The sequence below is a fragment of the Cheilinus undulatus genome, linkage group 11 (genome assembly GCF_018320785.1).
Source record: "Cheilinus undulatus linkage group 11, ASM1832078v1, whole genome shotgun sequence".
Classification (NCBI taxonomy): domain Eukaryota; kingdom Metazoa; phylum Chordata; class Actinopteri; order Labriformes; family Labridae; genus Cheilinus; species Cheilinus undulatus.
In genome coordinates this window covers 24647173-24660134 of record NC_054875.1, presented here as the reverse complement: position 1 = coordinate 24660134, position 12962 = coordinate 24647173, and the positions used below count along the sequence as shown (strand labels likewise).

General features: G+C 41.6%; 1 protein-coding gene across 1 annotated transcript in view; it reads right to left on the bottom strand.

Annotated features, from left to right (window-relative positions):
• Nucleotides 1–12962, bottom strand: part of znf385a (zinc finger protein 385A) — a 113604-nt gene that overhangs the window by 48081 nt on the left and 52561 nt on the right. The window contains exon 2 of the mRNA XM_041799654.1: nt 3005–3156. Coding sequence (XP_041655588.1) covers nt 3005–3156 — 152 coding nt within the window. The remainder of the gene's footprint in view (nt 1–3004; nt 3157–12962) is intronic.

The window sequence follows — 12962 nt, the reverse complement described above, 5'->3', positions numbered from 1 at the left end:
CAAATGGTATATTTCACCCATTTTTATAAAAAATATATGCATAAAATTTGTTAAATGTGAAATAAAAAAATGGTCATTTGGTGAGATTTATGTTGTAATCAAAGTAATACCAAAAAAAAATCCTTAAAATGTAATCTTCACATGACTATCCTTGGATGTGCATGGCTGTGTTAAACTGTGCCTAAACCACCCTTAGTTGGGTACCTCCATTTTGGGGGTCACAGGCTGAAAAGTTTGAGAACCCCAGGGCCTAGGGTGTCGTCCAAGTGGGTCGTAGGGTTACCTCAAGCCACTGTGGATGTCTCAAGGGCCCAAAAACTTCTGGCGGTCTCAGGGCATGTTTACAGAGGTGACAAAGCCTACACAAAAGAAATGCCGTTGAGCTTGACCTTAGCTGCAGAGTGACACACGTGTCCCCATGTGCCGAATTTGACACTTGCTTGCTTAGATGAATTTTACATTTATTTTATGTAAATAATGTGTACATTTCTTGGGCTGGACAGGTTACCAAAGCATTTTTGCAATGTACTATCATGTATATAAATGGTTCCCAAAGTAGTGTCTGGGGGCCGTGAGACACTAAAAGGGTGTCATTGGATGCTTTCCATGAAAAACTTTAAAATGGTTTAAAGTGTCTATTACTGTAAAAGTATTCCTAAAATTAGTTTAATTTAAAATGAAATCACAGTTACTAAGTGATATTGGTGCGTAAATCTAACGCATGTGTGCAAAAACCCTTTAAAACACACATTTTTACATGATGCTTTGTGCAACATGCTTACCAACTCGGTGGTGGTCCTGGTCTGTGGTGCTGTTTTTTTTAGATCATGGGCTGAAAAGTTTGGGAATCCCTGGTGTATATATCTAATAAATGTTCATTTTGGATGCTGTATTGTATTAGCACTGCATGGTGATGCAGTGTTTAGCACTGCTGTCCCACAACAAGATGGTCCCTGGCTTAATTATCTATTGAATAGGGCCTTACTCTGTGTAACATGTTCTCCCCGTGTATGCAGAAGAAATTGAAAATGGAAATTAAGAGCTTTATAGGTCAGACATACAAAATCTAGATGCCTGCTCACTCTGCACTTCCTTTTTTTTCTAACTTCTTAATAATTTGGTCCCATATTTTAATCATTTTATCAAAGTTTTTCTGACCATTTCATAAAGTCCTCCTGACCCAGACCTTTCAGTCAAGCACCAACTGTGCCATGAAGGTGTTTTGTTTCCCCCAAATTTAAATATAACACGATAAAAAAAAAACTGAAGCTCAGTTCTTGTGTTTAATGGTTTGCAGTGGAGCTTTAAGGTCAGTATGTCCTCCAAACCTTTCCTGTGGCCCCCTCTCCTGGCCACAAAGCTGTAAAACACCTCTCAAGGCCAGCTCACAGACATTGCAGCTGAAGCTATTAACATTTGCAGCGTCCCTGAGGACCATCAGACATATTTTGAATATGAGGATGAAGTGCATGGGGATGTTTAAGGATGAGAGAGGAGAGAGATTCAAAGGCAGAGAGAGCATGGAGAGAGCAAAGCAAGGATGATTGCAGGGCTGTGTTAGCAGACACAGGAGTGCAAACTGAGAGCCTGCATCGTGCCATATCTCTATTAATCCATTTCAGCTGGGTGCACTGCGCTTTTAACATCAGGGAGAACGTTTCCACTTATGTCATGTCCCATGGAGAGCTATTAAAATGACTGTATCATTAAAATGTGTTTAACAGCATCTGGACAAATGTTACCAGGCTACCACACCAGGTCAAAGCACGAGCAAGATATTTCCAATTAGTAACAGCAGACGGCTATGTGTCTCTCTGCAGACCAGGCTTACACACGCAGAGAATAACTCAGACATGATCCAAGAATAGCACTGGCCCATTTAAAATACACATACAGAGCTCATGGATTTTACATATTGCTGACGAGAAATGTGTTGACAATCCCTAATGGTGTCTGGAGGAGCAGGCGGTGCATTATGCTGAGTTAGTGAAAAGCTAAATGTCTCTACGGTCCAATCGTAATGATAAGATGTTAGTCAGGGCCCGGGGAAGAGGAAGATCCCACGCTGTTAAAATAAAAACCACATCAAACAAACTGCAGTGTTTGAAGTACATGGCTATAGAGATTGCCTCAGAACTGCTCTATAACTCTGAGCTCTGAATCAAGGAGAGTACATGGAGTAAGGCAGTATGAAAAACATATTCTCTCTTCTATATAGAACAACCGAGGCGGGAAAGGAGGAAAGCAGGGTCTTCACTGAAGGGATTTTGTGAATAAAATATTTGTCAGCTTACAGAAACGAAATCTAATCTTATTTTTATTTCCACTGATGTGAGGGATAATAACCAACAATCTTTGAGTGGATGTGGATTGACTGGGGTTTGAACCATTAATCTCCCAGACCACAGTCAGCAGGGTAGCCCACTGAGCTATCTAGCATCTCAGCTGGCAGCTGAGAGGTAGATCTCTAGATGAGGGCGGAACTTTCCTCCAAGTGGGGAGGGCCAACCAAACCTGGGGGCGGGTGTTTACTCCCCATGTGAGGTCACTAGGGTTAAAATCTGAGAACTGCTTGTTTCAGCACACATTTTCTGAAAGGTGGAGAAAGAGAGGGTGGAAGGGAATGGATTTTTCTAGTACTTGGTCTTCAGCCTCTGTCACAAACAATCCAGCCTCCCAGTACTGCTTGATTTACATTTCCCTGGTGCTGCTGAGTGAAGTCTGTCTAACATGACATCTGCCTGTGGGAAAAGCAGCACTTCAACCATGTGAAGAGACAGTTTAGAGCCAGTATGCACCTCCAACATTTACAATTTATCTAATAGCATCATGGAGTTAAACACGCAGACATCCTCATGTTCTGCCTGCCTACAAGTCCGCCACATTTTGTAGAGAAACTGCTCCCTCTTGTGCGCATTCCCTGTCAAACTGACGAGGGAAAAGACTGCAGTATGTGTGTTTGTTTTGTTTGTTTGTGTCTGTTTGTGTTTGCATCAGGCCTCACCGTGTTGAAGTTGTGGAAGAGGCTCATGCTGTGCGGAGGAGGGGGGGTCTCCATGGGAAACTGCAGGAAGGGCTTCATGTCCAGGTGAGGCTGGATCACCGTGGGGGTCCGCAAGAACGTCGGCACCGCTGCTCCAGCTCGGTTTATGCCTCCTACATGGAAGAAACAGATGGATAAATACTACTCAAACCTAAAAAAATAAAATGAGTTTGTTCTGACAATGAGTTTAATCGCTGGCATATAAAAAGAATATTATAACAGGCTGACACAAGTGTATTGTGTCATTTATTACAGTTTGCACATTTTTGTTTCATGGAATCTGCCACTTAATCCAAAAAACACAATGAGCCATAATTGCACTGCAAAGCAATTATTTCTCTGCAGATAGAGCAAAGCCATGTGGCACCCTGGTGGAACGAGCATCCTCTAAACTGCAAGGGGGGAGCAGCATTTGTGCCGTTAAGGCTGCTCCAATGATTGCTTTGGACAGACTTTTCTGTTTTTCCTGACAAGCTGACAAGACTGGAGTGCCAAAGTGCAACACCACCGCTGTGCACATCGCTGTGATGCTGAGGGGGTTTGTGGGCTTTATTGAAATCACATCACTGAAGCGTTTCATTTAGTGAAACACTCGCATCAAGTGAAGCAGGAAGAGGAGAAGAAAAGAATGCCTCAGAGGAAGAGGGGATTCCTCTTATCCACCTGCCTACCAGTCTCCTTTATTCTCCTCTCTTGGGACCCATCTGCAGCTTGATGATAATGAGCTTCATCTCAGCATGTGTCTCTTCATGTCATCTTGACTGGTACAATAGAGTTGGATCACTTGGTTTGTTCTGTCTAATTATGCAAAGAATGAATCATACGTTGTGATTTGACTGTATTGAACATGCCGTTTGAGGAGCTTTGCAGCACAGTTGCTTATGGACACAGCAGCACATGCATACACTTCTGCACTCTGTTAATGTTCAAGTCTTCCAAAAAAGCATACACGGCTGTCATAATGATACACGGCTTCCTATTCTCCTCTCTGCTCCCATCTGCCTTCTCCTCCTTTCCTCCTTATCCCCCCCTCGTCTCCTCTTTAACCTCTGTCAGGGATGATAGTGATGGGGCCCACACAGCAAAACTCAGCCTCAGCAAGCTCTTAGATTAAGCCTCTTAATATCCGCAACTGGATTTCTGTGGCTTTCAAATTCCCCTGAGACTTAAAGCTCTGCCGCTCTCCTTTTTTTTCGGGATTGCTCTAAGCTACTCTCTCGCGCGGTTATACTTCTGCTGTCCCTCGCTTCTGCGCTTCGTCTCCTACCTGCCTCTACACTTTCACATGGTAATTTGTGCATTATTTGACACCTCTGCGTTTTTCATCAAGCTTTACGTCAGCCCAAAAGTGATCACAGGAGGAAGTAATATGGCTGCCATGCTGGAGGAATAGGGTGTTAGCCAAGGCAGTCTACAAAGTTTGGATTAGAGTGAGTGGGAGGGGAAGAGATAGAGAGAGGGAGATTGACTTTGTCAGACGGAGTGAAAGTGCTGTCTCAGCTGAAGGCCAGCTGCCTTCTGCCGCACATCTGTGCGCCTCCAGGAGACGAGAGCTGCATCATTACTTCTAGTTGGGTGTTAAAGTTTATTCCAATGAACAAACCAAAAAACATAAACATATTAACACATCCAAGACAACACAGTAACAAGTTTGCTGGTGCTTGTCTCATCATTGCAGGATGACTCAGCACTCTCTAAAACATTTCTGTCTCTGCAGGATAAATCTTGAAAATAGAGTCCTTTTGAAGTGTGCACAGTCAAAATGTCTGATAGGTACAAGCATGGCACTCCATGAAGCTGAGCTCCTCCTGGGTGATGTTTGTTGTGATGAGAGAGGATAGGAGGTCCCGTAGCGGCTCCGTCCCCCACCTCTACCTTCATGACTGATGGAGGCAGCTCCTCCTCTGGGGCTGCGCCACTAACAACATGACTAATATGCTGCCTCTTGACTGCATTTATCATGACACTACAGCGCATGTTGATACATGGCCCGAGCTCCTGTCTGTGGCTCCTGCACTGTAGTAACGTCTACCGCTCCCCAGTGAGTCTGCTCTTGAACATGAAGTCTGTTCCTGGCAGTGGGTCAGGCAGGCTGCCTCTGGCTGGCAGATGAATGGAGAAATTTGGCTGACCTGGGAACGCAGCGTGTCTTTGCAGCAGCACAATCATGAGGAGAAGAGGCGAGGAGCAGAAAGCAGAGAGGGAGCAGTTGTCCTTGGAGCAAAGGCAGAGCTTTTCCCACCAGGGACATTTTGTGTCTGTATGTGGAAGCATGTGTGCATAAATCAAAGTGTGGCTGCTTTCGTCTCCCACCGTGTAATTACCCCATTAACTTAAACGTGTCTGCTGGGACCTTCTCACAATGTAAATCAAACGAAGTACTGTATGATACAGGAGCAAAGCTCTGTTACCTGCACAAGTTTTTATGCTTATATGTGTTTGTACAATGTGTGTGCATAAGTGAATTTTTGAAAGTTGTCCCACCAGGAGCGACTGTGCACAAATCTTACATAAGAGCCAAACCTAATTAAACTGATTAAAATAGTATCATTACAACAGAACATGACAAACTGACACAATAAAAAGCAATGGAAAATGATCCTATTTCAGCACTACAACACAAGCAATTGTACTTCTAAAGCTTTACAGATGAACTCATTAACTCACTAATTTGTTAGTAAAGAGGCAAAAATTAATAGACATATAGCTATATAGCTATAGAAATCAAATATTTTGGTGTTAGATGCGCTGTAAAGAAAATAACAGATACAGTACCTATAGAAAGTATTCACCCCTTGGATGTTTTACCATTTAATTGGTTTTATAAATCACTCATGGTCAAAATAATTTGGCTTTTTTACCAACAAAAAATACAAAAAACTCTACTGATTTAATAGCTGATAAATTTGGCTATAGATATTGCTAGAGATCTTCACATCTTTAGATACTGATAAGTAACTAAAAGGTAATGTTAGCTAATATTATTACTATGGAAAAAATGGTGCATCCCTAGTTGTGTCTTTCCCCAGTGCATTTTTGTATCCCCTCCCTGTTATTCCCCTGCTCTCTGCTGCAGCATGATGTGAGAGAGAGACGAACAGTATGACAGACAAGCCAGTCTGGAAGAGCTGAGAGAAGTCGGACAGTGATTTGGATGTTGTTAAACCCACTGACATGTCAGGAATCCTACTAGGCTCGCAGGGGCCATAATCAGAGCTCTTAAACGGCCTGTGGGAATCTGCCAGAGGGCTTGGGTTTAGCAGCCAGGGGCTTGCTCAGAGAGAGTGTATGCGTGAGTTTTTATGGTTCCATCTTTGAGTAGAGTAGAAACATTACATTTATAGTTGATTTAAGTTTAGATTATGGCTTTAGAATGGTTTTGGGCTAGGCATATAGTCTTAATTGTTGGTTTGGAGAGCCAGAGAGTAACACAGGAATTTAAAAATTATGTGTATGTGTGCATGAGCACACATAAAACCCATGCTCACAGTGCTCCCACACAAGCAGATAAAAGAGAGAGACAAAAAAAATGTGTTTTCTGCAGCTTAAGGCAGAGGCGAAAGAGTTAAAAGTGGTGCAGTATAGATGGAGTATATGGAGAGTGTAGTGGGGAAAAGAAGGAGGGTTAAAATTAGCAAGCAGGCAGACAGCAGATCAAAGGCAAGAAGCGAATGATTCTCCTATTTGGAATAATTCAGCAGCCTGCAAGGGCCAGATAATGTGCTATTGGCCACATCCCCGCCTCCGTCTCGGAAATACACATACATATATATGCACACATACACAGTTCACTGTTGTCGCTGCTTATTTCTCCATACCACTTGTTTAACTCTTAAACACTGTGTATGTGTGCCTGCATGTGACTGTGTGGTCAAAAAAATTGAGGGAAAACACCAAAATACCACAGAAGAAGAGCAAATAACAAATGCAGGATTATGCATCATGGGTGTCACAGTGGAGGGTAACGTAGGACTGAATACCCAGGACACCAGTGGAGGAAGGACCAATGTTTTTTAGGGCCCGAGCACCGAGTGGTGTGAGGACCTAATTGTTTTTGCTCAAGACATGTAATTTTCCATCATTGCGTGGACTTTTGAGGCCCTTAATATATCTGAATTTGCGGGAAATTTTGCATGTACATCCGGTCTCACAAAAATTTCGATATTATTTGGGTCTCCAGCATGAAAATTCAGAATTGCAAAAATAACGCCCCCTACCAGTTTTCAAAGTTGAAGCTTCCTCCTTTGACTTTGTCGTAGATTCATCAAATTTTGTGTGCAGGTGCGGCTTGTGGAGATCTACAAAAAAGCCTCTTGGGCCCACAGTCTATCTCAAACAAGAAATCCACCATTTTGAATAAATTAGCGAAAATCAGGGTATTTTTGGCCTTTTCCAGGGGTCATATCTGGATTAACTCTGCTGAGGGATTTCATCCGATCGACTTGTACTTTGGCACAGAGGTAGATGAGACATGGATGATGAAAAGTTATTCGGGGTTTTCTCATTAGTCAAAAGGCGTGGCCGTGGCGAACCCTCAAATTTGCATATTTTTTGAAAAACAGGAAGTTATTTATAACTCAGCCATGCATTGTCCAATTTGACTCAAACTTCTTGAATTTATGGACCGTCCCTTTCTGCACACATTCATGTGGTTATATTATTTTTCTGTCATAGTGCCACCTAGTGCTGATAGGGAGTATCCAGGCTAATAGCAGAAGCCGCCGTTTAAAGTCCTTTGAAGATATTTACATGAAATTTGTGTCAGGACAGCCTAGAGAAGTGGATTTATGTCTGTGCAAAAATCTGTGACTTTTGGTCAGAGGGCGTTGCCTCTACAGGGCGATATACAAAAAAGTTGCTTTTTTGTCTCGCAATCAATTTTTAAACAGCCATAACTCTGGCATACATTGTTGTATCTAAGACAAATTTCATGTGCTTGATAACAGTCGCACCCAGAACACATTCATATTTGAAATTTTGAAAAAATTGTGCAGCGCCACCCTCTGGCAACAGAAAGTCACTACTCCTGAATTTTGCTTTATGATACCAACATAGTCGGTCAAATCATGCCAAAATTTGCTCAGGCAGTGTCCAAGGAGTTGACCTTACACATAATTGAAGGTGAAAGATCTATGTCGAAAGGCGTGGCCATGGCAGCCCCTCAAAGTTAGCTATTTTGCCAATAAATCTGATTTTGCGGTCATGGAAACATGTAGGGCTAAAACATACCACATTTTGTCAAACATTACTGTTTTCCACATCTTATCATGTCAGTATGCCAGTATTAAAGCTCTGGGGATTTTCATCAAAGGACGGGGGCGTGGCATCCTTGCAAATTTCAATTTTGACGATGAGGTCTCGCCATACAAACGCAATCTGTTATATCTCAGCTGTACATCATCATATCTTAACTAGATTTTGTGTGCTTATTGGAATTACATGGCTGAACAACTTTCGTATGCAACATTTTTCTCTAAATCATAGCACCTCCAGCTGGCAGCATGAAGTACTGTTTTCGTATAATTGCCTCTATTTCTCCAAATTTGGAGATACTGCAGTCAACTTTTATTAAATTTATGAAGTTTCATTGGGGTAATTAGATTTGTAAAGCTCACATGTCTGCTTGTAACTCAGTTGCCACAACGAAGGATCCTTCGCCATTAAAAACAGTAAGTACTTATTTGAAGAGCTCAAACTTCTTGTAGTCCTGAAACTTGGCACAAATATGCTCGGTGGAAAATTGAGATGATTGAAATTAATGTTGTGGGTAGGCGTGGCTTTTTGGCTCAGTGGTGTCACAACATTTCAAAAATTCAGCCCCTGCAGCAGGTTTAACCTAAGATTTCAAAAAGTTTTGAGCTTGTACAACATCTCAAGATCTACAAAAAAGCCTCTTGGACCCATGCCGTAAAACAAACAGGAAGTCCAGCATTTTAAATTTTGTGGGCAAAAAGCAGCATATTGCAGATGTTACAATTTTCAAAATTCCTCTTGGAGAATTCTTCCAAACACCTCCATGTTAAAGATATTGTAAGAAGACATGTCAAAGCTGAAAATTTAATTGGAATGCTTTCATTACTCAAAGGGGTGTGGCCATGGTGAATTTTTCTTCACCATGAACAGGAAGTAGAATTATCCTGGGCTTAGAAAACTTGTGGAGTCTTGAAACCTGGCACAAAAATTCACAGTGGGATTCTGAGATGACTGCCCTTTGTGTTTTGGGTGGGCTTTACTTATTGGTTCAGTGACACCCCCTAAAATATTTAAAAAAAATCAGCCCCCAGGGCACATATTACCTAGGCCTTCGAAAGCGCTTAAGCCTTTATGTCATCGCAGGACCTACAATTAAGCCTCTTGGACCCATATTGTAAAACAACAGCAAGTCTATTTTTTTCCCTTCATTTTGCAAGTTGAAAGTTTCTAAAGTCCCTCTTCTCTTAATGGAACCAAAATTAAGGCTATGCTGCTATCTTGTGATAATACAAAATGCTGCAACACTATTTAGGACAGGGTCCAAACAGCAACCAACACATTAAAATGTTTGTATCTATTTATCCATGAAAATAAGAGAAAATGAAGAACTGAGATGAGATAGTAAAGAATTGAAGAAAATAATAAAACGTGTACACATCTGTATCTCTGTATTTACTCCTCTGCTCTATCTTCATCACCAATGATTGGAACATTCAGAAGACAATCAGTCAATGCTTTAGCCACTCAGTCATTTTTCTCCTGTGCAGTGAGCGTGCACACACAAGGGAGAGGGAGTGAGGCTGCAAGCATGCCAGAGAGAGTGAAAGAGAGAGAGAGAGGGAGAGAGAGAGAGAGAGCAGCTGAGCCAAGCAGAGCAAAAGAGGATCTATGAAGTTGACAATCCTGTGATTTTTCCATATTTTGGAGCTGCATTCCAAATTTTCAGGGCTCATACCTCCTGCCCATTTGTTTGACTACCAAATTAACTACAAGCTCTGGATAACCCCTCTGGATAACCCACCTGGATAGTGAGGGGTATCATCTTCTGTTTCTGTGAAATTGTGAGTGTTGCAATCCCAATATACCCCATGGGTGCGGTGCGCTGTGTTGCTGGCACTCAACGGTTGCCACACATCCGCGGTTGTGACACATCTCAACGTGCAACGGGTTGTGAGGGCCCGTCATCGCTGCTTGCAGCTTTAATTTCTATTTGTTTCTCCCTGAGTCAACTATCAAAGTAAAAAAGGTCTTGAAGGTGGAAAAAAATTAATAAGACTCCAAACATCTTCTAAATTCTCAGAAATTTAAAGAAAAATGGAAAAAAAAAATTATTCAAATTCCAAAAGGATACATATAATACATGGGTTTATTCATTGTTATGTCTCAGTTCTAACTGCAATATAGTTTATAGGGTATAGCAGTTAGTTTTGGGGGTTTTGTGACTTTACTTTGTTAGGACAGCCAAAGAAAGACACGAAATATGGAGACACAGAGTGGGGGAAGGCTAGCACCAAACAGCACTAGAGCTGGAATTGACCTGTGACCCTTTCAGCGGGGACTCACCATATAAGACTGTCTGCTTCACCAACAACTGAACACCAAGGTTATTGAAAGTCGTCACAACACCAGATTTGTTAACTTCAGGATACTAGCAAGGATCAAACTTTCAATACCTGTTTTATACCAACAATAAAAGTAAAAACACTGTCCAGGCATACAATAGCGTGTTACTTTTTCATTTCAATCACCATAAGTTACATGTAAAGTCATATATTCTGTCTAAAAAGTACACAGTTTTGGCAAAACTTTATACCGGTGTTTGCGTCAAATTTTTTTGACAGAAAATCATTTTCTCAATCTACCTTTCTCATAAAATAAATATTTTTTTACTGCAGTGCATTTCCATAGAAACAGCCTATTTGTGTAAATGTGTGGTTATAGCTATATCACAGGGTTAACCAAGGCTGTGGTGGAGGGGCCCAATCTCAGAAACCCAATCATATACTATTAACGTCTGATAGACGATATATCTAAGCCTCTCAGCCTCATTCTTGGAAAACCAATAGATAAAATTAAATGACTTCCAGCACAGGCTGCCTTGTTTGGCATTTATGTCTGCACTGTAAATTCTGTAATTTCTTGGTCCATAACAATCTGAAGAAGTGCTGAGTTTAATGTAGAGTTTAAGTTCAGTCAGAGACACTCTTGCTATAGATTTCATCATTCACTGCAAAATGTATACACAGTTTTGCTTTGCAATGAAGGCTCTGCACCCTGGATTAGCCAACTGCTAAAACCCCAGATAGATAGCTCCTTTAATGTCACTGCAGCTCAAGTACAAAGAAATTCACTGTGCGAGCAATGTATGTATAAACAAATATGTGGCCTGGCAGAAAACTGACACTGGTATTTGGCATTTAGCTGATTACTAGCACCAGCATTTGATTTATTTTTTTATCATAATCAGCCAAAATCAATTAATTCAAAGGTGTGCTACTTTGGCTCCACTGCAGGGTGTGTCTTCCCCTATTATTTTGTTTTCACGTTCTACAGTTTCACCTGATGATCTGCCTGACACTGTCTGACTAACTTGATGTTACATAACTACCAGCCAATCAACCCTGAGGCGTAAGTGATAGTAGAGGTTTCTCAAAGTCCAGGATCCTCCCCACAGAGGAAGGTTTCTCCCGAGTCAGGTTCCTTAAAAGAGAAGAAAAACAGTGTGCAATGGATTGTGGGTATCTCCTGAGAATGGAGGATTTATGTGTTTGAAGGACTTTATCATCTATCTCTGTTTGAAGGACTCAGTCCGTAGAAGAGTTTGGAGGATCTTCGACATTGGAACAGTCCTCAGATGGCAGTCGATAACGTAGTATCCTTCAGAAACAGCTCTTAAAGGATCCCTCCTTGGCTTTGAGAAACAGCAACTAACATAGGGAGTGTACAGCATCACTTCCTGTTTTCTGTTGCTGGTGCTCTGTGCGGTTTGTCATTTTGAGAGAACTTGTGCTAAATAGTTTAATTACCTTAATTTTCTTGACATGAAATTTTACTTTTGCCACATAACACATGCTTATCAATCCTAAATATTGGTTATCGGTCTCATGCTTTACTTTAAAGCAATCTACTCCTAAAGCATAAAACTGAATATGATGGTAAGATTGAGGTTAGAAAAGAGGAGGCTTGGGTGGAGGAGAAACTTTGCTAGCAGCAGCACAATGTGATCAGCATTACTTTTGCAAGGATTTTTGAGAAGGAAAGTCATACATATAAAATTCTGTATAGGTTTTAGGCATGTAAGGTGCCAAGGATTCACCAAGGGGTGACCAAGCTTGACACGTGTCACTTGGCAGCCAAGGTCAAGCTCAACAGGATTGCTTTTGTGTGGACTTTTTCACCCTGGAAATACATCCAGTGACCACTGGCAGTTTTCTGGCCCTTGGGAGATCCACAGCACAACCAGGGGCTTGTGGCAACCCACTAACTGCCTGGACGGTACCCTAGATCACGCAATCCACCCCTTACTGTGCCCTTAAGATGTGGGTTTTGTTTTTTGTTTTTTTTAACAGATTATATTCCCATGCCCCTGGTAATACACAAGGACATGCAGAGTATAAGAGGGTTCAATCCTTCTCACACAATGATGTTCTCAGCTTACTCACCACATCTTTGCCTTACTTCAGCCTCAATTTTTGGCCAAAACATGCCTGAAAGTTCTGCATAAAAGGATTGCCTTGTTGAGAGAATAAGAATATGACTTTTTGTACTGCGTGAACGAATGCAAAGCATCATTTACACCGCAGCTTCACTCAACTCAGTGGTATCAGCCCCCAGATAAAAACATTTCAATACGGTTTACCTACCATTAAAGTGAATAAAGCTAGTTAAATAACCACATAATGATGCAGGTCTGTAAAAGTTAAAAGCCAAGCGTCGCCAGATGGGT